This window comes from Phoenix dactylifera, chromosome 1 (assembly GCF_051530095.1).
Source record: "Phoenix dactylifera cultivar Ajwa chromosome 1, Ajwa_hap1_PhDact_Kaust_v1.1, whole genome shotgun sequence".
In the NCBI taxonomy this organism is placed as follows: Eukaryota; Viridiplantae; Streptophyta; class Magnoliopsida; order Arecales; family Arecaceae; genus Phoenix; species Phoenix dactylifera.
The window spans coordinates 69,572,413-69,589,824 of NC_143190.1; the positions used below are offsets into that span (position 1 = coordinate 69,572,413).

At 38.1% G+C, this 17,412-nt stretch overlaps 2 protein-coding genes across 20 annotated transcripts; one reads left to right on the top strand and one right to left on the bottom strand.

The window, feature by feature from the left end:
* Window positions 1–333: 333 nt before the first annotated feature.
* On the bottom strand, window positions 334–9,898 carry LOC103720581 (protein PIGMENT DEFECTIVE 338, chloroplastic). 16 transcript variants are annotated; one of them, XM_088711235.2, is made up of 10 exons: window positions 9,071–9,898; window positions 7,377–7,451; window positions 7,218–7,289; window positions 6,913–7,027; window positions 6,688–6,768; window positions 4,699–4,796; window positions 1,827–1,908; window positions 1,551–1,662; window positions 1,119–1,167; window positions 334–993 (listed from the first exon to the last, which is right to left on the bottom strand). In XM_088711235.2, exons 1-4 carry the CDS (start codon window positions 9,107–9,109, stop codon window positions 6,935–6,937), a joined length of 279 nt encoding a protein of 92 aa, XP_088567361.1. In that variant the 5' UTR covers window positions 9,110–9,898; the 3' UTR covers window positions 334–993; window positions 1,119–1,167; window positions 1,551–1,662; window positions 1,827–1,908; window positions 4,699–4,796; window positions 6,688–6,768; window positions 6,913–6,934. The 16 variants fall into 16 exon arrangements, with proteins under 16 accessions (XP_088567361.1, XP_088567353.1, XP_088567327.1 ...); XM_088711227.2 differs by having other exon boundaries at window positions 6,909–7,027; XM_088711201.2 differs by lacking the exon at window positions 6,688–6,768 and having other exon boundaries at window positions 6,947–7,027.
* A 900-nt stretch (window positions 9,899–10,798) lies between these two features.
* On the top strand, window positions 10,799–16,930 carry LOC103720580 (violaxanthin de-epoxidase-like protein). Of its 4 annotated transcripts, XM_088711174.2 has the most exons (4): window positions 10,799–11,182; window positions 12,242–13,875; window positions 16,462–16,492; window positions 16,583–16,930. In XM_088711174.2, the coding sequence occupies exons 1-2, from the start codon at window positions 10,889–10,891 to the stop codon at window positions 13,541–13,543; spliced, it is 1,596 nt and encodes a 531-aa protein (XP_088567300.1). In that variant the 5' UTR covers window positions 10,799–10,888; the 3' UTR covers window positions 13,544–13,875; window positions 16,462–16,492; window positions 16,583–16,930. The 4 variants fall into 4 exon arrangements, 3 of the variants coding, with proteins under 3 accessions (XP_088567300.1, XP_088567299.1, XP_088567301.1); XM_088711173.2 differs by having other exon boundaries at window positions 16,462–16,930; XM_088711175.2 differs by lacking the exon at window positions 16,462–16,492.
* The last annotated feature ends 482 nt before the right edge of the window (window positions 16,931–17,412 follow it).

A 17,412-nucleotide genomic window follows, 5' to 3' on the forward strand; every position in this document is an offset into this window, starting at 1 on the left:
TGGCTTACTGTGAAAAGAGCCAGATGTGCAAACAGTTTCGCCACCAAATTATTCTCTTCTCGGCTCCCAATCTCGTGCATTTTCATGGATAGGTGCAGCACAAAATGGTTGGGTTGGGCCCATTCGCTGGACAAACACAGCAGAGTGGGGGAAGGGGGGAAATAGAGTGGTGCACCTGGACAAACATTTTCCTTTTTCTGATAGACTTCACCAGGACACCCGGATATACATAGCAGTGTATACCTCAATGAAACACCTGGACATAAATAGCTGTATATATCTACACGTAGTTATGGAGACAGTAACCCATGATCTTTGGTGAGAGATGCAGAGTGCCAAGTCGATGCAAGATTACTTTTATCTGAGAACATCTCTTTGTACAAAGCATTCGCCAACTCAACTAACTCATGGTTCTTAAACAGCTAAAACATCTGCTCAGAGGCCTAGACGCAAAGATCCATAACATAATAGATCGGTACTCATACTAGGGAAGATGTTACACTGTTGATACAACATGATAGGTGGTGATAGAATTCCTACATGAAATCAATAATAGGCTGAACAAATAGTGAGGAAGAACATCTTCCTTTCATGGTTGGACAATAATTCTGAGCTTTTGCTCAGCCCCCTTCTAGTTCTGTATAACACAATACCAAGAACAATTCATTCCTGCATCTCTGAATGTCAGAGGATGAAACTGCGCTTTACTCCTTTCTCAGTTGCAAAGCATTTAGGCTCCGATTTGACCAAAGATCTGAATGATCTCATCTAAAATGGTGGCAAAATATCTTAACATTATCATCACGACACAGCATTGTCATTGCCACTCAATTCATCATTTTGTTCAGATTTGAATCATTTCCAGTTTCAGTATAATTAAGCTTCATCCTCAAGGGGAATGCATCAGCTGGAAGCATGTGCAACGAGTTGCAGAAATGACTGGTAACCTAGTGAATATCTTTTAGCCCTCTCTTCAACCTCAGAAAACACTTTCTGTTGCGAAAAAAGAATAAGAGAGGGAAACATTAAAGATACATGTAGAAGGCAAAGGAAAAGAAGTCATGAAGCAATATAACATCAAGTAAAAACAAAATGGGTAAAGATTAAAGGGGCATTACCTCTTTGTTTCAAAGACATAATCCAGGCTCACTCTCAAGATCTGCAATGCTGTTAGTCATCACATCATAAAAAAAACATTTAGAGGTCTATTACAGGTTAATATGACACTATATAATTTGTAAGGAATTACTTTGTGTTTTCGATCTTCATTTGCTACCAGAGTTGGTATACATAATATTTGTTCAGAATGATTACTTTTACTATTATTCCAATAGATTATTTGGGGCAGGGGTTCGATTCTCGATGGCGTTGGCCCTTGAAGGGCAGGGTGGGTATAGGGCATAAGGTGGGGATTAGCCTCTCCTAATCTCAGAGAGAGAGAGGGAGACAGAGAGATTATTTGCGATGTTCCATAAAGTGTGAGCAATATACAATATCCCACAATTCTCAAAAAGATAATATGCTCACCTGGGATTTCATTTTATGCTCACCTAAGGGAAATTTTGTCAGGAAGCGTTGACTTCACAAGGAGAACTTTCACCTTCTCATCAATTTTTACTACAGACATGGGAATGAATTATGTTTGAGATATGCAGGAACCCACTGCAATAGAAATTTCAAAAAGAATTAGATATTCATCAACAAGGGCAATTACAATGCATCACTGCTTGCCAGTTTCTGAAACAATTAAAAGCATCACATTATTCTTCTCATCTGAATTTGAGGAAAAAATGATTCACTTAAAGAATTGATAATTATGGTATCACCTTTGCATTTCAAGGTATCCAATAACAGGTTCTCTTAAGTTGCAACTATCCAATAAAATGTAATCTCTGCTGCTCTTGATCCCTGACATAGAGAAGAAATACTGACACAACTTGAATGGAAATTCAGTCGAGACGATTTTGACAGATCAAAAATATAAATCAAGTTGAATGCAGTATATCTCTGTGTGCGCATGTCATGCATGCTTGCACACTGAGTCCGACAACCAATAAAGAAGAAGCAATGCAAAAATATTAATCGACAAATTATGCTTATTATCTTCTACGCAGCTGTCTAATATTGGGCTTCAAGTTCTGCTGTTAAATTGTACAAGTCGTGTGTTAGATTGCTTGAAGAGTTCCAGCTGTCTGACTTGATCCGCACCCTCCAAAGATTGAGTGCCCCTCCAGTGAATAAGATCAATATAATTCTATAGAAGTGAATATGATTATTTTATACAAAACCAGAATGATGCTAATCAGCATACAGAAAAAATTTAAGCCAGTAAACAACATATCGTGATTCAGTTTTGGCATTTGGTTAATTATTTGGGTCCCAGAGAGAAGCAAAATAATCCTTGCTGTTTTCCTTTTTCATCCAGACATTTTTCCATGCTCAAAGGATCTAGGAGATTGGACCCAAATTGCAAGAGTTTAAACCGTAGAATGTGCTAACTTTCCGGTAGAACTTGCTTCATGATCAATTTTCTTGGCTTATTATAGCCGGCCCTTCATTTACACAAAACTACCTAGCTAGATATCAAGCAGGAACAAATAGAGGATCCAACTCCAGTTCAAAGTTGGTTATATGAAGTACAGAAAATCAGGATCATAATCAGATCCATTAAAACTTTTCTTGCAGCTGTAGATGTTGTCTAAGCTTAATGAAGCATTTTATGTGCAGACACATCCATATAAATTCTGATCAAATGTACTTTTCATATTGTTGTCTGGTTAAAGACGCCTATAGACATACAAATGATTAGGACATATTTTAATCTTTAAACCCTACCCTACGTATTTTATGAATCACTGGCTGCGACACATGTCAAGAGGCATGGGCAGTGCTGGAGGTGATTTAACGCGCTATGGCATGTGATGGAATAGTTGGGAAAAGCCGTCTCATCAGAATGCTTATCTGAATAACAGGACATATGACCCTGACGTAGGGAAGGAAATGCCCATTAATTGCCAAAAGAGGCTGAGAGGACATGTTGCATTGAACTCTGATGCCAATCAAGTTAGAGAGCACCAAGATACTCACAGGAGCTGATCAATCAAGGGGCAATGTGTCAACCACCAAATACCAATGCGATGCAGGGAACTATCCAGGTGTACAAAAACAAGGTTTCATTAAAGAAGGCATGGTTAGCTAAGCATGTTTCTCTGGCTCCCGAACCTCAAAGAAGAGCACTTAATGATGGTATCGTTAGCATCTCGATGGCAGAGGAAGCAACAAGCCAACTGCAGGGCCATTTGACATGTCGGCAATTGAGAAATGTGCGATGGAAAGGCCTGAGACCATCATTGTGAAGATCTCTGCATTTAATGTAGGATATTTTAAGTATTATTTTGGTGTTTACAACTATATTTGGATCATTTCTTTATGCATTTAAGCACATAGCCTATATAATATTACTTATCAATGATTTTATTTCTTTCTCTTAGGTTAAAAGACAGGGTAGATAATGAATATAATCTTGATGGGTTGAGGCATCCAAAATATGACCCTTTTGACAACATATTAAAAAGATTAGTTAAAACAACGAGACATGAGACATTTCAAAGATATGACATTCTTATTATAGTAAATAACATTCTTTAACTGCGTGCAAATGATTAAATGCCACTTAACTTCAAAAACATAAGAATTCAATGTGTTTGTGACTTCTACTGGAAAATAGGAGAAGATTTGAATGTACAAAAAGGTTTTAAAATTGGTAAACATAATGACCTTTCTACCATCTGAAATTCATGGAGAAAATACTGCATATTTTATGTACATAATATGTTCCTAGCAAAAACTGGCAATATACTTTCACCTGTTACAATACCTACGTCAGCCTAACACCGTCGAAACCATGCAAATAAAGAGCTAGTATAGCACAAAATACTCAAATATATTGTCTGATAACTTTTTTGACTCATCTTTTGTTCCATTTTTTTTTGAATTTTTAGACTTTTTCTCGATTTTTTGACCGAAACTCCGAAACTTGAAGCAAAACTTCCAAAATCATTGAACATGCCAAAACCAAAACTCCACAAAGGCCGAAGCGAAAGCCAAAACCAAGTTTTCGAACCATAACAAAAATAGATGTTATGAGCATGCAAACCAACAAATCCCCTACTCAGAGATAAGCAAAATGTAGTTATCTTGCAAAATTTTTCCTATAACACTTGGTAGCTTCCCACTCTGAGAATAAAGGGCCACACAACTGTCAAGGCAAACATTACCAGAATCATTGGCCTTTTCCTTTAAAGAATGAGTGTTACTTAGATTTAGTGCATTACTAAAAAGCTTTAGTCTATGCAGCTAGGAATAGAAAAGAACATCGTCTGAGTCTTTGGAACTCCATAAGCAAGCATTACATACTATTATCCTATAGCTCTTTTAAACCATAAAGCATGAGCTGCTGATGTGGTTTATTTAAAGTAATTCGTATGCAATGCAAGGTATTGCCATGTTAATCATCATCATTCAAAAGAAAAAAAAGAAAAAAAAAGCAAGAAAGCTTCTGCAGAATCTATCTAGAATAATATGTGAGAAGCTAATTTATTTATGATAGTAAACTTAGCATCCAATTCACTTCCAAAGCTACGCAAACAATATATATAAAGGGTATAAATGCAATAGGAAGGTTCCAAACATTTTTACCTTCTGTTAGTCTCACCTATCCTTGCTTGTGCTCAATATGTAAAAAATTAGCGAACGGTACCTTTTAAAAGAGTTTCCTTCTTTAAGCATAACATGTCCTGCAAAGGAACAAATTAGACAGAATATGCAATGACGAAGGAAAAGGACAAAACTCAAGTTAAAAATTTGCAGCAGAAAATAAAATAAATCTTACAAAATTCATATCTGAAAATACAGGCAAATCCAAAAACAAGCTTTAATGCCAATTCTATCTGTGATTTCCTAATAGTTCTGAAGATGCACGATTAACCAAGAAGCAGCGCCACAGATTGGACAGCCTATACGAACTTCATTTGACAGATGGAATATAGCAAGTATATGCAATAATTATGTAACTCAACAGCAGGCAATGAACTTCATATGGACTAGGTTTGGTTTTGCCAGGAGCCTATGATTGATTGCATGAGGAAATGAAGACAAGCAACACCACCCTTCCACTGCCACTTGCATAAGGGAAGGTTGAGAGATAACCAAGAAATTATACAAGGTGAAGCAACTAAGGATTGTTGATGTAACATACAAGCATGAGTTCTTGATGATTGGGCAGATGTTGTTCGGGGAGCAAAATTGAACACCAACCCTCTGCCTCTCTTCAGTTCATTTACACTTCCATCATGGATTCATTATGAAGAACCTCTATGCGACTATTTTGAAACAAAGGTGTTATGATTGAATCTTAATCAATAGACAATTTAAACTGGCACAACCATTATGTTGTCAGACAATATGAAGAGACCACAAATGAATTAATTGGGTGCCACATGGAGATATGAATAAAAGAATCCAACATCAAAATCCAGATATAAAGAGATGGAAGTGTACATCTGTATACAATAACAGACAGATGCCTGGACCCCATACATGCACATGTGCGCCTATATGTATGGATGTATATATGTCAAGTTTTGAAGTTTTGGCTGAGACCAGTCCTAAATTGACTAAAATCTTCGGTTTCAGCTAGTTCCAGCCAATTTCAGAAGTTTGAGCTGAATCTGACCAAAAATGATATTTTTCAATCCTTTTTTGGTTTAACAAGCATATATGTTCAATGTATTCTAATGTTTTCTAGAATTTTTTCCATATTTTTGAACATCACATTTATCTAAGCATCTAATTGTCCTATTTTTTTTATATTTTTGGCTAAATAATGATTGTTATGATAACGGGCAAGATACAAAATTTGACATGTATCTTACTAATTAGAAAGCGTTACATGTTCCCATGCTTTCTTTTTAGGGTGCTGCTTCCCAGCACGACTTTATTCCCAACCAAGAGCACCAGTCCCCTGTGGCAGTTGGGGATTGATGCAGTAACACGGGCTCAAGTGGGTGTAGGCAAGCTGCACGCCCCATGTACCATCCTCCCAATCACCATGCAGCAGGGACTTGAGGAGGGAATGGAGTGGTGCAGTGAAGCATTTTCTTCTTATTATCATTGAAATAAGTTTTTATCTCTTCTTTTAGATTAAATGATGTATCAAAATAGAATATGATATCAAAAAAAAATAGTTTTCTAATTAGAAGAATCTTTTCTTGCTAAATGGATTTCTAAAACAATGTAATGGCATATCTTCGAACGGTTTTCTTGCTTAGATGAGTTATTAAAATGAAATATGCTTAGAAAAAAGTTTAATTGAATAAAATAGAGCAAATATAAAAATTATAGAAAATGGAGACAAGTGTAAGGAAACTACAAAATTAGAGAAAAGTATAATATATCTAATGCATTAAGCTTCAAAGCAATTCAGTTCCAACTTGAAACTACCCAAAATCACAAATTATAAACCTAAATAACTCAAAATACAAAAAAAATAGTAATAACGCAAATTTTCTTGACTTTTTTTGACCGAAACTGTGAATCTTGAGTGAAATTATCAAAATCAAAACTCTATGTAAGGGATCAAAATCAAAACTCTATGTAAGGGATTTAAAGCCTTATATAAGTACATACCTCTTCATTACTATAAATGATTAAAGATGCATGATTCATAACCTTTACTTATAAGGATCTTCAGGTTTCCACTTATGTGACCTGCAAAAAGTCTAACTTCATTTATTTACATTTCAAGGCATACATATCCTTATGTGTTGGAAGAATATCTGACTTTTGAGGCAGCAGCTACAAAATTTTGCAATCAACTAAAATGGCAGGTTTAGCTTGTAGAACGTTACAAACATAGAAGGGTGGCCATATATATCTATGCACGAACCCAAGCCTCTTTCTCCCTAATTATCAGGTCATTAGTTGCTTCACCAATCTTGCTAATACACATATATATCAGGCAACCGCCCTGCATAAATATGAACCAAAAAATATTCAACGAATATATCTGCCATTCACAAATCAAACTTTACACATCAACAATAATAACAAGTCAATAAGGGAAAAAAGCATAAAAATTAAACATGCAATACCATGCAATAAACGATGCAAGCAAATAGCTAATCTTTGGGGAAAGAAAATCATGGTAAAAGACTTACATTATCTTTCAAACTGGTGAAACTATTAATTCCGTTCATCAACTCAGCTTTAGGAAGCAACGCTCGCAGACCCTGAGTTCCAAATAAGCAAAATATGACACTGCACTAAAGCACTCCCATAATTTTGGATATAATAATAATGATAATAAAATATCGCACCTCCATTCTGATGAGAAGCCATCCATTATTCCACTCAAAAATTTTAGACTCTATCGGCTCACTGAGTTGCTCTATCTGCAAACATGAAGTACAAACTTATCTTTAAGTGGCCAAGATCAGCTACAAAATGTAGATCTCATCCACAATAAAGGCATCATCTTTCATATCGTAAGAACCATAAATAGAAGTTGCATATAAAGCATCATATTTTTATTTGGTAAAGAACATACCATCAGTTATACCGATAAAGTGAAATCTTCTTCCAAGGGCACCTTTTTTGAACCAAGTCACTACAATTCCAGCTTAATAGCAAGATGCAAGGCCAATTTTTTTGACTAGGGCAACCCAGCTATGATGGGGATGATACATATAACATCATAATGTAATAAAAGTCTGCTAGAACTACGGACGTGCAGGAAAACAACTCTAATGCACATTACACACCTCCCAAGACACCATATGGACCCCATGCCAACACTCCAGATGAACCCACACAACAACGTCATTTGTGTTCTACACAGCAATGATGATTTCCCAGACCACGGAAAGTACTTGAATTAAATGTCATTCTAATGCTAAATTTTATTATGACCTGGGAAGTAAGTAGCACTACCTTTTGTTCCTCATCTCCATGTGACGCCAAGATAGTTTTATTTCTCTTGAAGTATAAGTTGCGCTCAACAGATAGTTTTATTTCTCTTGAAGTATAACTTGGGCTCAACAGCCAAAATACCAACCTGTACCTTTGATTACAGAACTCAAGAAGCTAGTCAAAAAGCACCAGACTAGTACAATAATGCCCCTGCATACAAAAACTAACCTCAAGTGCAAGGATCCTGGGGCCAACCTGTTCTAAGTTCCTACTTCCTTCAGAATTAAAAGTAACAGAAAGGAAGCATAAGGGAGCAAACAAAAGAAGCACAATCATAAGAATCGTTAAACACATTCAAAAACAAGCATATCCCCAGCATAACCCTATTTTAATTGCTGCCCAGGAAAATGAAATGAATCTGGAAACTGCTCTGTTTTTAGCCACTTCATTCTCAAGAGCTTCTTCTCAAGCAAAACTTCTTTCTGTGGAAAGCTCCTACATGCTCAAGCATGTCTGTTCCATGGTCGGAATCATCTAAAGCCTTTCCATTACAAGAATCTTTACAGGCTATAAATTATGAGGTAACTACTTTATTGGCAGAGTCCTTGTAGAGTAGCTGGTGCTTGAGAGTGAAACATAAGAGGGAACTTTTTTTTTCTGGGTGACGGTTGAATTACTAGGACTTTTTTCCCTATGACGATGAGTACCGCCGGAATAGTGATATAGTAAGATCACCAGCAGATCAGATAATTATTCCTAACTCCGTATTCCAAAACTGAACTACGATAGAAGCCCCACTGTGAACCTTAATGCATACTAACAACTTTCAAGGCATACCATATCATCCAAAATTTAGAAATTCGCCAACTAAATAGTCAACAAGAGGATAGATATAAACGGAACATTTAAGAACACTAGAGTTTAGATTCTGGAGTAAAGGTCCGGACTTGAACAACATAAACTCATTGACATAATAACAAGACATATAGTGATCAAAAGTGCAACTGGATTTTACCCCAACATTGTTCCTAGGTAAATATAGAAGAGTCGTTGGTACGGAAACAATATCTAATCAAGAAACTATTCAAGAAATGAATTTTACCTGCGTTGGTGCGACGCGACCCTCCGGAACATCCTTCATGTTGACAACAGCGGCCGCCCGCTCAATGTCCGACGGAGCATCTCGGCAAAAAGAACCGTTCCCACCTCGACAACCGGGCTTCCCAGCACCCTCCCACCACTCAAGACCTCCTCATCCTTCACAATCCCCGGCTTTGCCGGCAAAGAACCAAGAACTCCCGAGCAACCTTCCTCATATCACAATCCCCATCTTTGCCGGCACCACTCAAGGACACCACAGCATCCTTCACAGCAGATTCCTCATCGTGCCCAACATATCTGCGCCGATATTTTCGTCGAGCTTGTTCTCATTCCCCGACCAGCAAATCACCAGACTTCGGATCATAGTCCTAAACCCGAACGCCGACGACCCTTTCGTTTTCTTTCTCCTCCTCGGCGGATTCTCTGGTGCCCTCCGGATCGCTCTCTTCTCCGACCTTGGCTTCGGAGTCGGAGCCCCATGGTTTAAAGAACTTCGAGAACGGGGCTAAGGCCCCTTCCATTTCCGGGGGTGGAAAGTTTTTTATCGTCGGCGTTGGGATCGGGGACGGCTTGCCGAGGAGCTCGAGCTTGGCTTCCTTGCCGAGACCATCGACAGGCGAAGTGAAGGGAACATGTGTTCGCCTCAAGAAGGGGGATTTCGGGGAGAAGACGAGGGAGAGATGGGGAATGATGGGAACTTTAGGCTTTGGAGCTTGCTTGGGTTGATGGCAATGGGAGGGGGAGGGAGAGGGAGAGCAGAGGTTTAAGGGGCAGAAGAGTGGAGAGAGGAACAGGGTTTGCATCCCTCTTTTCTTGTGTCGCCCTCTTTGTCGCATTACTAATTCTTGTAAAGTCGGCTATTTTTTTATTTTTTATATTATTTAAGTTTTTTTATCCTATATAAATATTTAAAATCTACCTAATAAATAATTAATGCTCGGAAAAAAAAACAAGAGTAAAAAAAGAATTGATGAAGTCTCAGAATAAAGTGGAATGTAGTCTAGTTGCATTTTGTCAAGGCATCTGATGGGCTTCTATAGGTTGGATTTAAGGTGTTGGGTGAAGAAGTAAAGAAGAAAGAAAAAGAGTAGTCGTGGATTGTTTAAAATGTTTAGAATGTTCAGATTAAGAAGAATTGTGAGGAGATTTATGTATTTCATTTGAATAATGTTAAAATTGATTTTATTACTCTATATTGCTTTAAACTTTGAAACAGCTACTTGACATTCATTTTAAAGGTTGGCATCAAAAATATTAAAAGTTAATTCTATTGTTCAAGTTTCTTTGTGTCGTAGCTGCTATCTGGGTATTTACACCAGAGGCTGGAACGAAAAATAACAAAAAACCTAGTTTATATTATTTTAGCTATAGTGGCCCGAATTCTGAAAAATTTAAACATTTTTTGAACTGATGAAGGGCTTATCTTGGATATGAAAGCTTCGTTGTCCTTGCAGAATTAGTGCTGACTTGAATTGTTACTTGTTCTTTCACAAATGTTTTATTCTTTAATTTTAGTAAAATAATTTTCATCTTGTTTTGATGTAATTCAGGTTCCGAGGCTTTTTATTTTTATTATTTTTTCTTGCGTGTGTGTTTTTTCGCTATCTCAGTGAACTAGGTGGGAGTTATCCCTTTTCTCTTTAAATAAAAATTAAGAAATGAAATTTTTTTAGTACAACCTTGTCGTTCTGCTGCAAGAAAAGGAGAGGAACGCGAGACACGATAACCGGGTGGTGTCGTGACCTAAAACCTATCCAAAGAAAGAAGAACATCGTCGCACCGAGAAACCGAGTTCTCGACACTTCCAAGCTATTCGCAAATGGCGACTCCGCTGGTCCTCGATGCTTGCCTTCTCCACCCTCCCCGCCGACGAATCCCTTCCTCCATCTGGATCAATTGGACCACCGCCAACGAGGTTCTGGGTGGCCGGGGAACCGCTTCTCAGTCTCCTCGCCGGAAATCGGCCCTCCGGGCTCGGATCCGGGAGCCAATTCGAGCCCTTATGGGAGAGGAGAAGATTCCAACTGCATCGGTGAGGATCGTCGCGGTGGTGGGGGAAGGAAGCGTCAGCCCGCTGAAGAATGCTCCCTGGGAGCAGGTCATGCTTCACACGGTGAGTGAACGCTTCATTCGATTCGATGCTACACTTATCAAAGATTAAATTGATCGTAAAGTTTTAAAATTTGTGATTTTATGTTTATTTTTGTTTTTGTTTTTCTGTTGAAGCCATGTGATTTGGAATTTATTGGGGAGTTCGGAAGCAGCCCATATGGAACTCAAAGGTTGCTTCACCCATTGATGCTACAGTTAGTGGACCATTAGTTGTTATATTAGAGTAGGAACGGTATTGGGAATATCATTAAAGGCCAGGCAAGGCATCCTTTTTGGGTTTCGGAGGCATGGGTTGTTTAACATTATCAACTGTCTCCGAATATAATTTCAGCTAAAGAATTTGTACCTTGAATCAAGAAGAAAACAATAATAGTTCACAAAGGTATTGCCTGGAATTTGAGTATAAATTGTTGGAACGGTAAAGAATTCAGCAATTCTATAGCCACGTGGGGAAGACTTTATACTTAGTTTTAGAACTAAATTCCTAGCTTTTACAACTTCAACCAGATGAAATTAGTTTTTCCTTTGATTAGGAATTTAGCAAAACCCGATATTATTTGATCTTGGACTAACTAATTTCCCAATGAACCTAAGTCACATGCCTGAAATCTAACAACTGAATACTTTTAAACAACATCGACTGAATCCCATGAAGTGTTGAGAAAAAAAATTAAAGGACCTCATAATGCATGACACCTTGATGTCATAAAAACTATATACTGTAATTTTGGTCCTCTGACCTGTTTTTGGACCTTTGTCATGACAACGGATGCATTGTTAACTCATGGATGTGTTTTACTTTATCTTTTGCCACAAATATGTAATATTCCATAAATCTGTGTGCTTTTGTTGCAATTCATTGTTATGGGGGATGTTTTCATACATTTAACATAGTCTGCTTGTATTCAGTGATGGCGAATATAAAGATATATTTGGTATTCCATGCTACCTAAAAAGAGTATCTTTCTTTCTGTGATATGGACCTAAAGACAGCAGCTGAAGCAAGGACGGAATTCAATTTGCTGATCACTGCCTCTTTTTATCTTGCATCTTGTTGCAGGCAAATAGGCTAAAGTGGGTGGATGAAGGATTTGAAATGCTTGTATTTAGCGATAAATCTATTCATTCTAATGATACAAATTGTGAAAATCTCAGAAAAGAATTAGCCCGTTCAGATATGTTGGTCAATGTTGCAATCAAGAATCAGGAATCAGTTGAATGGCTGCAGACAAATAGCGCAAGCATTCCAAATGTCATCTGCTTTGAATCATCTCCATCCATGAGAAACAAACTAGGAGGATCATATGCTAGAACAAAAGGAGAAGAAAACATGTTTAGCAAACTAGGCGACATTGTAGAACCAAGAAGCAGAAAAGAATCCTTAGAAGTTGTTAGAACTGTATCAGATGCTTGGGAGAGGCATAATTCTGATGATATTAGATTTTGTTTACTTGTCATTATTAACACTTACATAAAACCTATTCCAATACTGAAGAACTTAAGGGCCAAGGGACTCTCCACTCTTAATTGCATGATAAAAAATTGTGGCTCGAAGATACTAAACTGTCTGCTTGATCCCAACTGCAGGAAGGCTCTTCAATGTTTAAATACCTGTTCTCCAACAGATCAGGTATGCAATTATCTCTGTGTTGCCTCTTATGAGAGTCCAACTCTAGAGGCCTTTTCTCTGTGTGTGTTGCAAAAGAACAATTGTCTTGAATTGGATGCTGAGATCCCAAGCAAGCCCTCAGTAGCTCCTTTATCCATGTTCAGGGGAGAGGCTTTGACCCATGAAATTGCAGAAGACCTCTTTATTGGTTGGTTGGGTGATCTGGATTGGAGTTGGCGGGTCATAGCGGGCCAAAATCCGGCATATGACCAATTTCCTTGTCAGTATCAACTCTTCTATAGGGGAAAGGCTAAGGGGTCATTTTGGTATGAGCCAGTTTTTCAAGTCAGGACCCTTGAAGGGAAACTGGTGTGGAGGAGAAGAAGGTATCGAGTGAGGAGAGCAAATGTTCCAGGCACATTTTACTTCAGCGTGTTGGATAATGGTGTAGTTTCAAAAGAGTTTTGGACCATAATAGATGTCTGCGATGATCTCAGCTGGGGTTTGTTTCATTATCGTGGTGCTGCTCAGGCTGCTGGGCTGTCTTATACTGGAGCAGTGCTTGTTAGCCCAGATGGGATGTATCCACCGGAGATGGGAGGACAGAGGTTGGTTGCTGCTTTGGAGAAATGCAGCATAAAAGACTGGGAGCTCTATACGGTTGATAACTGCTCATGTAACAACGCACCATTAGGACTTCCTGAGGGTTCCAATCTGCATTGTAAGATTGAAGCCAGGGCTTTGCACAGTTGATAAAATGCATAATTTGCTAGTATATTATAAGATAAGAAGAGCTGGTCGGGAGATGTTTTCAGTTTCTAAGCCAACTTAGTTTATAATGCTGACATCAGAACTGTAAGGACTTGGTAGCCTTTTATCATGGATTTTGACAAGTACTCAGACATACCTGTGTGCCTTTCTTGGAACCCCCGGACATTCTGCTCTCCATTAATACATTTGTCTCATTGCTGACATATAGATGAATTTATCTGATAACATATGAGATTGACGAAGATAAAGATGGGAATTCGATAATCATCTCTGAGGTTTTCAGAGGAGCCATTCTAATATTGGTTTCCTTAAAGGTATCTCTTCAATCTTATCTTGAATCTAGTGCTTTTTTATGTATGGAAGCTGACTGCATTGAAAGTGCACACAGTCTATGCGTCTTATTTAAAGGTGGTGTGATATTGCTAAAGAGATAAACCATAACCATCAGACTAAAGTATAATGATGTGAAAAAAAGGTTGTTTGCTACAAGTGTAATCAGACTTCTCTGGGAGTAGTACCAGACGCTTACGAATTGGTTTGGATCTTTCTAAGCTGGCATTCAAGATGCTTAAACTCTTGGTTATGGAATTGCATGGTTACCGATATTGATTGTGTGTTAAAGCTGCCTTCATGATCTTGTTTCTCATTGTCTTTCATTTATTAATTTTGGGTTTGATGGATCTATTCTTTATTAAAAATACAAATGTTGGACTGGTTAGAGCACTTGGGCAGCAATGCAAAGTAGCATATATAGGCTTTGAGGATTTACTTACGAATACTGAGATTCTGATCAGCTGGAACTGGCTCCCTCACTCGCCAGCATATCTACAAGAGCTCTTGGGCATAAGTCTCTTAGGCTTTCTTATGTGCTGGTGAATTCCTGATGTTTTTACCGGTATACTAAGGAGTCTTTGGATTATTGTTTCAAATTTAATTTTTCATTCAGGTAGCTTATAACTGAAATTGTTTCATTTGAATCATTTCAGCTAGCTGATGACCATGATGGTTCTGCTAGGGTCAAAATTTTTTTCTTGTTTAGGGCAAAACCATAAATAACTTCTATAATTTTGTAATGCAGATTATTGAAGATTAAAATAAAAAAAATAAAAAGATAAGATCAAGCAGGAGCTGCCCAATGCATTTGGAGGCCTAAGGCGAACTCACTAAGGGGGGGCTCTTTTTTTTCTGTTATGTCTTTGAGGCTTTTCCTGGGCCGGCCTAAGGCGAACTCACTAAGGGGGGCTTTTTTTTCTTTATGTTTTGTCTTTGAGGCCTTCCCTACGGTGGGCCTTCTTTGGGCCGGGGCCTTAGGCGACCGCCTCAGTCGCCTAAGGGTTGGGCCGGCCTTGAGATCAAGTTAAATCAATAGTATGTATGATATGGCTTCCACAGGTTGATTGGTTTTGACGAGAAGTAAGAAAAAAGAATTGCAAAACAATGTCATAGATTGAATGTTCCTTGATGACAATTGTATGGTACCTAGCCAAAATGGCTTTAGATTATTTTTGCACCATCCCTCTGATTATAATCTTGATGGTCATAAAGGTGATAAGGCTAACAGTATGCTACATGTCTGTTGCTTTGAAGGAAGGTAAGTAGTAGCTGTTAGTTAATTATGCAAATAATTGTTATTCATCATGCTCATCATTACTAATACCAAGATGCTCTGTGCAATGAGAAATGGACTACAAGACTATATAGTATATTTGTCATTTCATAATTAATCTATGCTTGCATGATATCTGGAAGTTTTTAGACTGCCCCCTATTCGTTCTGCTTGCTTGAACATTCAACTATCAACTAAAGAAGTCCCACTACTATGTATAGTATGTGTGTCCCACGTGTGTCTCTATTCAGGTTTGTTGATTCATGCTTGCTAGAATAACTATAGTCCCCCACCCCACTCCTTTAGATTGATGTTTTTCTCTTAATTTCTTTAAGGTCAGCATTTTTTTTTAAGCAAAGCACCAGTGGATGGGGGGGAGTCACTATACATTTCATTAGAGACGAAATAGGCATGAATGAAAAGGAGAAAGTTTGAAGGAGCACAGAGCAGGAAAGAGAGAAAATACAAGAGAGAGAGAGCAAAAAAAGAAAGGCAGGCAGGGACCCAACCAACCCAGCACAAACCAAAGGAGACCCAACCCATTGGCCCACACAAGATACATAAAGAAGCCCTCCCGCAACTCGAATCCTCCTGGGCCAATGTGAAAGTGGGCCACTTTATTCAGGTGGTTTTCATAGACACCATAGCCCAATCTTTATGAAAATAGTTTTTAAAGGAGAGAGATGGGAAAGTTGTATTCCCATGGGAATATGATTCCCACATTTCATGGGAAAGTTTTTTCCCATGAGAAACATGGGAAAGTTACTTTCCCATGAGGTGGGAATCACTCCATTTTTATTTTTTTTTAAAAATACCCTTCAGCATTAAAGAAGCATTAAAGAGGCATTAAAGACCTAATTTTTATTAAATGTATAATAGGAATTATACATAATTTTCCCAGGAAAGTGGATGGTCAACCAAACATAAGCACTTTGGAAATTTATCATTTTTCCATGGTCAACCAAACATGCCAAAAGTATTTTCCTAGGCATCTTCTTCCTAGGAATCTACTTCCCAGGAATCATATTCCTAGGAGGAAAAATGCTTCCTGCGAACCAAACGAGCCCATATTGAATTAATCTGCAACATGCTTAAATTTTCTCTTTGTTGGTATCATAGAGTGCATGATTACTTTTATTTTATTTTATTTTGTTGGGGGAGGGGGTTTTCAGGATTATGATTGTTGCCTCTCTTGATCTAATGCTTTAATTATAACAATTTACATCGTCCTTATAAAATGTTGATATTAGTGGAAATGTTCTGAAATTAGTTTGTCTGTACTCTGTTAATGCAGGTAGGGTAACACCAATCAACACCAAAACATGGTACCAGAAATGCATTTCATAATAAAAGAAAATCTGTTCTCTCTGGATTTGAATTTTTAAGGAAGAATTTGATTCGAGCACGCCTGGCAGGTGGGATCAGCTGCATAATACTGACTAAGCATTGAGGCCTTGGTTATCTCCCTCCATTGGAGCTACACAACAGGGATGGCTGTCCCAGAAGTACCCCTAACCCCCAAGTCCTAGTGAAGGCAGGATTTGATCCCAGGTAACTTGGTCCAACTGCCAAGAACTTTACCAGTTGGATAAGTTGGCACCTTGCCCTCCGGGTTTATGTATTAGTCTTCCTGTCATGGTTGGCAGGTTTAATATCTTGAATTGCCCTCCAGGTTTACGTTGCTTAGTTAATTCTTAACAAATTGTAGTGAAGGCATGCTATGCACTGAAAAATTTCAATGTTAAAGAATTTGTCTTTCATCAGCACCATGTCATCTTAAGCTGAAATGCTTCCCTAACCAGTAACCAGGCAAGTGTGCTATGTAAGTGCTGTGTTCTAGGCCAGCACTGGGCCTTAGTAGGGCTGGAAATGGGCCGGGCCACACCCCTATCCAAGCCCGGTCTGAATCTTTTACCGGATTTCAGGCTGGGCTTAGGCTCGAAAATTTTATAAAACTTCAGGCCTGAGCCTGGACTGAGTCCAATTGGCCCAGCCTGATGGAACTCAGCATTATGCTTGAATAACATCTTGTCCATCCTTGTGCTAAGATCTCTCTCTCTCTCTCTCTCTCTCTCTCTCTCTCTATATATATATATATATATATATATATATATATATATATATATGTTTGTGTGTTCTCTTGATCTCAGATATTTTTGAGATGTAAATTATACTAAAACCACTAAAATTAAATAGTATTAAACTTTCAGTTTGGTATTCACAAAATCATCAATCTAATAAAAAC